General features: G+C 47.7%; 1 protein-coding gene across 2 annotated transcripts in view; it reads left to right on the top strand.

Moving 5' to 3' along the window:
• Positions 1–318: 318 nt before the first annotated feature.
• Positions 319–7,494, top strand: part of DENND5A (DENN domain containing 5A) — a 101,142-nt gene continuing 93,966 nt past the window's right edge. For both annotated transcript variants that reach the window (XM_024196315.1, XM_024196306.1), the window contains exon 1: positions 319–528. In XM_024196315.1, coding sequence (XP_024052083.1) covers positions 429–528 — 100 coding nt within the window. In that variant the 5' untranslated portion in view covers positions 319–428. The remainder of the gene's footprint in view (positions 529–7,494) is intronic.

Raw genomic sequence — 7,494 nt, 5'->3', positions numbered from 1 at the left:
CTGAGGGAACAGGGACGGGGGGGGGCAGAGGGAGCTGAGCCCCGTGCACCGGGCTGGGGGCGGAAGGAGGAGCCGTTGGGCGGGAAGGGAGAGGCCAAGGGGAGGGGCAGGGCGGGGCGAGGCCGGCGCGTGAGGCAGCAAGGGCGGGGCGGGGCGGTGAGACCTGTGCCCACTGCCCCGCCCAGCCTCCGACAGGCAGCAACATCACGTCATCGCATCCGCTCAAAGCGCACGCGCAGCATTGCGGTTTCTCTCTGGCCCTCCCCAGGAACAGCTGGGGGCCGTACCCACAATGCCGTGCGGTGCTGCCCGCTCCGCTCCGTCATGGAGGCAGCGGCAGCCGCCGCAGCTGGAACAGCTGGAGCAGCCCCGGCGATGGCCGCCTTCCCCCGGGCGCGCTGAGCCCCCCGCACCCCTCGGGCTCCAGCATGAGCGGAGGCGGCTCCTCGGCACCCGGCCGCTTCGCCGACTACTTCGTGATCTGTGGGCTGGACACCGAGACCGGGCTGGAGCCGGACGAGCTCTCGGGTGAGGGGCGCTGGGGGCGGAGGGAGGCTGCCTTTGTCCCCAGCGGTGCGGAGCCCCTGCGGGAGGGGATGGGTTGCAATTGTCCCCGCTCCCCGGGAGAGGCGCCTTGCCGCGGGGTGTGTGTGTGTTGCTTGCAGTGGTTGTGGAGTGTGTTGCGGGTATTTGCGGTTGCCCTGCAGGATGCCTGGCTCCCGGTGGGGATAAAGCGAGGGGCCGGGGTGCGCTGCGAACCGCTCCCGTGGCTTGGTTCGTGCACATGCCGGATCGGGGGCATACGGAGTCAATAAAAGGTCCCTGGAAGCTGCTTTGTTGTGGCAGCAACAGGGAGCCGTAAGACCCCGAGTTGCTGCTGCTGGTCCTAGCAGGGGCCGCTGGTGGGGCTGAAATGCTCCGTCGCTTTCTCCTGGTGTGGGATGAAGGGTGGAGGAGGGAAGGGTGCTGGCGGCAGCTCTGAACAGCTGGAGGGGAGGGCCGGGCCGCACAGAAACGCCCACCGTGGCCCTTCTCCGGATTAACGGCCTTCTGGCCGCACTCACGTTTGGCGAGGTGTGTTTTATTTCAGGCGATGTAAGCAGTTTAGTAAGAACCCTTGAAAAGAGCTGGGCAGCGTAGGGGTATCTTTCCAAGAAAAAACAACAAATAAAGCCAGGAGGAGCTTTCAAACCTAATGGAAATGTTACAAGTATCAGTTATTATAACTAAGGTGCTGGTGTGTGGAGGAGTGCAGCAATTAGGCATGTTGGGATGGTGTACAGTATGTCCCAAACACATTCATAATGGTCAGTACCATACATCTTATGATCACTATACATACAAGATCACTCTTCTAGTTTGGGGCCAGGGACTTAACAGGTTCATTTAGGCATTGAAAATAGTCCAGATAAGTACATCACTTTTAAAATTCTTCTATACCTGGCTACACTTTTTGGAGCTTGTTATCTGTGCTTAAAAAAAGGTTATTGCATGTGTGGTGTTGTTATAGCTCTGCTGTTGCTGCTTCCGTCAATTGATGTGAGATTCCTGGAGGCTTTTAAAATAACTTTTTAAAATAAATTATTAAAATATTTTTTAGAGTTAAAATTATATGCTGCCTTTTAGAGTGAGATTATTAAATTATATTCTGCATGTTTGTATTATCTTGAGTAACAACAAAAGTTAAGAACAATAAAAATGTTAGAAGACAATAGTTTTGTTATTTCTAAGATATCTTAGAGGAAATAAACTAACTGAATTCAGTAGTGTATCTGTCTTAGAAACTGTGTCATTCTTATCTGACACATGCATTTTTTTCTTTTTTGCTTCTGGTTAGGAGGTGTGTTTTTACAATATCATTCAATCCTCCTATGCTTATATCAAGTTTACAGGACCAGATTCTGATATCTTTTTCTCTGGTTTAGTTGTCCCATTGACTTCAGTTGGACTATTCACGGAGTAAGACCCCTTTTCCCAGCTAAACACAGTATCAGAATCTGGCATAACATCACTGAAATCAGTGGAGTTATTCTGTATTTACACTAGTGTAGCCGAGCTCAGACTCTGGCCCACAGTTTGGGTTTTCTTGCTTCCTTAAATGTATCTCATAATGTGCCATGGGTATTACTGTCTTAGTAATATTGAATGGAAATTCTTGACTTTTTTTTTATGTTCACTGTAGAGTGAAATTTGTATAGAGGAGTACTCATTCTATTGACTAAATTTACATCATTTTGACTATGACTGAAACTTTTTCTTATTAATCATGTAGGGCCAGATTCTTCCACCCTTACTCATGCAGAGTAGTAACTTACTGTATAATGAGTCCTTTTCAATTTCAACGGGAATAACTGTAAAGTAGGATATCAATCTGAATGAGTGAGTAAGGTTGTCACAATCTGGTACTTAAAAGTACATTATACAATTTAATTTTAAGGATATGAACAATTAAATGTATTTGGGGTAAAAAGTTTGAGAGACTCTAAGGGTATAATGCTGCTTTAATAATAGCTAGGAGTGAACAAGACTTGTATGCTGAAAACAGTTGATGCTTCCTGGTGTTATATTATTTTTTGTCTTGTGTTGAGTTCCACGAATTGTTGCACAATAGTTCTTCCCTCTGTTGCATGTGAATAGCTCCTCCTCCTCCTCCTCATAATAAATGTTACTTTGAGATAACTATCTAATATTTAGGAAACTGAAAGATTGTTATATGATATTACCTTACTTTTATGTCTGAATTTGAAATAATAAAGACTGGAGTATGCTGTTTTGTACGACCTTTTCTTGCTAAAGGAAATTTGTGGAAATATAGGCCCCGATCCTCCCAACTGTTCCGTGTGGGTGCCAGATCTGCCTGCGTACAGTAACTTGAAAAATTGGGACCATATTTTGCTAGCGTGATATGCACTCTGTTTAAAGAGATTCTGTATTCCTTGAGGAAAAAATTAGGATTGGAGCACAGTGAAACAATTGAGAGGAAGAAACATTTGCTATAACTTCACTGCATATAATTTAACTGGAGTTTCAGTACAGTTGGATGAGTTTAGTGTAAGAAACTAGTATGAGTCATGCATGATAGTGTGTTGGCAGATGTTGCTTTTTAAATCTTAAGTAGACTACAGTATATGAACAAACTAAGCTAAGATCCTGATCCAAAGCCCATTGAAGTAAATGGAAATGGCTCTTAAATGTTTTGTGCTTCCTGGAAGATTCCTTTATTTGAATGAAAGGAGCATTGTGTAGCTTTTCCGCTTACTTCTGTATTTAAAAAAAATCCATTCTGTATTCTTGAACTGCTGAAACAATTTGCTTAATAAGTGGCCATTGTTGGAACTGAGGCATTGGCACTACAGTTGCTGGGTGCGGTAGTGGGGGAAGCAGGATTCTTAAAATAAAGCAAAGCTAAACACAAACGATCCCTTGATTGGAGCACACTGAGATTCTCTTCAAGGCTTTTCTATATCAGGTCTGCCTTGAGCAAAGCCCCAAAATGATGTCATAGTAACTTAAACTTGCTACAGGAAATTGACAATGGCTGCCAGAAGCCCTAGGGATGCTGTAAGCAGATTTTATTATAGCCAGGCTAATGAAATCTTATTCTTCAGTTGTCTTACAATAATATTGATCATATAGCAATTTGTTGGAGTTTTGTAAATAAGCTACAAACTCATGAACAGTTTGATTTTCTTTCGGATTATTTTTGCTTAAAAGGTGGCTTCTGTTTCCGCTTTCTTCTATCTACATAAAAAGTTTACTAAATGGCATACTCACAATATTTTACAAAACTCCATGATTGGCATTTGCACTCAGAGTGGTTTAAGGATAATATATTCTCTACCTCCAAGTTACTTTTTTTGGTCCAGAAATTTATACAGCATGGTTATTTGGACTTCAGTGAAGTAATGAAAACTGTTCTTGCTGGATGTCTTGGTGACAAGCAGCTAGAAAGTTTTTACTTGCTAGTAGTTGATCGAGTCATACTGTCATATCTTAAAAACTCTCCCTAAGGGTGGCAGGAGTGGGGGACAAGGGAGGGAGTGAGATGTTTCCATGGGTTCTATAGAACCCCCAGAAGACAGTGGTAGACTTTTTGTAGTTTAGCAAGCAGGGCCGGCTCCAGGGTTTTTGTCGCCCCAAGTGGCGCCAAAAAAAAAAAAAAGCTGTGATTGTGATCTGCGGCGGCAATTCGGCGGGAGGTCCTTCGTGCCGAGCGGGAGTGAGGGACCGTCTGCCGAATTGCCGCTGAATAGCTGGACGTGCCGCCCCTCTCCGGAGTGGCCGCCCCAAGCACCTGCTTGGCAAGCTGGTACCTGGAGCCGGCCCTGTTAGCAAGTCTGTATTACAAACATTTTTACTTAGATACACTTCATTATTTCATCTATTATTACTAAGGGCTAGTCTACACTGGCAACGTTAAAGCGCTGCCATGGCAGCACTTTTATGTGGCTTGTGTACAGGGCCGTCCCTAAGCTATTCTGGGGCCCTATGCAGCCCCCCCCCCCCGTGGGGGTTGGGGGACGGCCCCAGGCCTCCGTGGGGGGGGTGGGACTGGCTTGGGAGGCAGGGGGGAATCGCCCCAACACACAATCTCCAGCGGTGTGGCGGGGGCTGGGTTGCTGCACTTCCCACCACCGGTGAGTGCAGGCCCAGCCCTACTGCAGTCCTCAGGGGTGGGAAGAGGCAGGGCTGGGGCAGTGAAGGGGCGGAGCAGGGCTGGGGCTTTGGGGAAAGGATAGAGTGGGGGCGGGGCTGGGGCAGGGCAGGGGCCTTGGGGAAGAGACGGGGCAGGGTGCCCCAAATTTCCTGGTGCCCTACGCAGCTGCATACTTTGCATATGGGTAAGGACGGCCCTATTTGTGTAGTCAGGGAAGACCGCTGGGAGAGAGCTCTTAAAAAAAAAAAAAAAAAAAAAAAATCTCCACAAGGGCCGTAGCTACCAGTGCGGGTGCACTGTCTACACTGGCGCTTTACAGTGCTGAAACTTGCTGTGCTCGGGGGCGGTGTGTGTGTGTGTTTTCACAGTGCCAGTGTAGACAAGCCCTAAGACAAATCCATATGTATAGTGTAATTTATTGTTGCAGCAGTATGGATAGGATTTAGGTCTCATGTCTGCATCTTGGAAATGTAATGAGAAGTGTGTAGTGCCTTTTATTTTTCAATCAGGGCTATAAATGGGTTTTTCAAAAATAGTCTGGAAAACTGGGGCAAAAAAACCAAACTAACTTCATCATAAAACTATTTAGTTTATGTGGCAATAGTGTATTTTACATTCTTTTACACTAAAGATGTGTATTTTTGTTCTAATTCCTAACTCAGTTTTATTAACAAAAGCCTCTGGACAGCATTTGTTTACTATGTAGTTAAAAACAAAGAATGAATCAGTTTATTGTGTTGCTTAGGTGCAAGCTGAGTTGGGAAAATAAGAAACTCCCCACTATATAATGTGAAATTGCAGTTTCACAAATCTGATCATCAGTTTATAATCCAATATAGTCTCTCACTCACAGAACTTGAGTGTACTTGGAAATAACTTCCATCTCATAGTGACAAATAGGTAATGAATGTTTTTTTTTTTTTTTTTTTCTTCAAATTACAGTGTACAGTGGGGAAATGCTTAAAGGAATGCAAATGTCTAAAATTAACTTGTGCTGTGAAGTAAAGATCCTGATGATTTTACAATAGACCAATCAAAAACAATAGTTGCTTTTTACTATTGTCTGGTTAAACATTTAAACTGATGGCATATCTCAGGGATTGATCATGATAGTATTTAAATATTGCTCTGACCATATCACCCTCCTCTTTTAATCCTTCACCTGGGCTCCCCATTTTCCACGGTATCAAATTCAAGCTTCTTGTCCTCACCTTCAATGACTTTTAGCAATTCTGCCCCTCTCTACTTTATTTCCCCTTGTCTTATAGGGTCTGATCTGCAAATCACTGAAGTCAATGGAAAGACTCCCGCTGACTCTGGATGGAGGTCCATATTGTGTTTTCCCTTTGCTCTGTCAAACAAGCCAGGCTTGAACGTCTGCTGTCGGCTTTCTCTGCTAACACTTCTGTACTTTCTTCCATGTTGCCCCCTTATATGTGGAACACCCTCCCTGAATGGATGTGTAAGACCTCCTTCCAGAGCCTCCTCAAGACCCAGTTCTGCTGTGACCCCTGCAAGAAATCATCTAACCAAGGATGGCTAGATTGTGCAGCAGTCAGGGATAGCTGACTATTGATTTTGGGTTAGGAAAAAACAACCTCAACTTTCAGATGTATTGGAACCATCAAGTTGAGCAATAAATAACCTATGTGGTTTGACCTTATTTTTGTTACCCTTTTCTTCTCCCTTCTCCACACTCATTTGTATCTTGTTTATTATTGGAGTGTAATTTGTGTAGGACAAGGAATGTGCCACTCAGGTGTTTGTACAGCACCTAGCACAATGAGGCCTGGATACTGATTAGGGCACCTGGGCCCTTACCATACATAATAAATGCTTTAATAGTATTGATGCATGAAATCATCAAGGAAAATAACTTGAAATGACTTACAAATTATGCAAGCTCAATTGCTATCCTCCCCTGTGTGACACTGTATGTGTTAGCAAGGTAATGTGAAAAGATTGGTATAAATTTGTCCTAGTAAAACTCCATTGACTTCAGTGTAGCTACACCTGAATGAGTTTGGCCTACTGCAGGGGTCGGCAACCTACGGCACGCGTGCCAAACATGGCACGCGAGCCGATTCTGAGTGGCACGCTGCTGCTCACTGAGAGGAGGAGGGGCGGAGGGGCTGGAAAGCGCCACGCTGGGGGAAGAAGCGGGGGAGGAGGGAAACTTGGCTGCAGCAGGACCAAGCTTCTGCCTCCTGCCCCCCCCGGGGGGGGAGGGGGGGGGGGGGGGTCCTGGCCCCCTGCCCCACGCAGCCCCCCTGCCCACCGCTCTCCCCTGCGGGGGCAGGAGGCAGAAGCTTGGTCCTGCAGCAGCCAAGCTTCCCTCCTCCCCCGCTTCTTCCCACAGCGTGGTGCATTCCGGCCCCTCTGCCCCTCCTCCTCCCTCTCCCTGCCCGCGATGGCCCTTGGGAGGGGGAAGAGCGGCAGCCTGCACATAGCTCCATAGAGCAGGCAGAGAGAGGTAGGGACGGGCCTGGGGGAAGGGGGTGGAACAGGGCATATCCCTCCCAGCCCCCTGCCATGAGCCGCTCAGGGCAGGGGGCTGGGAGCACCCCCACGAGCCGAGCACCCCAGCCCTCTGCCCTGTGCCTCCACACCCCCACCCCAGCCTTCTGCCCTGCACCCCCACACCCCGCCAGCCTTCTGCCCTGCACCCCCACACCCCGCCAGCCCTCTGCCCTGACCTCCCCCCCACACCCCCCAGCCCTCTGCCCTGACCTCCCCCCCACACCCAGCCTTCTGCCCTGCACCCCCACGCCCTCTGCCCTGACCTCCGCCCCACACCCAGCCTTCTGCCCTGCACCCCCCCCCCCCCCCCCCCCCCC

This window comes from Terrapene carolina, unplaced genomic scaffold (genome assembly GCF_002925995.2).
Source record: "Terrapene carolina triunguis isolate 2854851 unplaced genomic scaffold, T_m_triunguis-2.0 Scaffold96, whole genome shotgun sequence".
In the NCBI taxonomy this organism is placed as follows: Eukaryota; Metazoa; Chordata; order Testudines; family Emydidae; genus Terrapene; species Terrapene triunguis.
The sequence above is the reverse complement of the archived record's forward strand: the minus strand, read 5'-3'. Positions and strand labels throughout refer to the sequence as shown.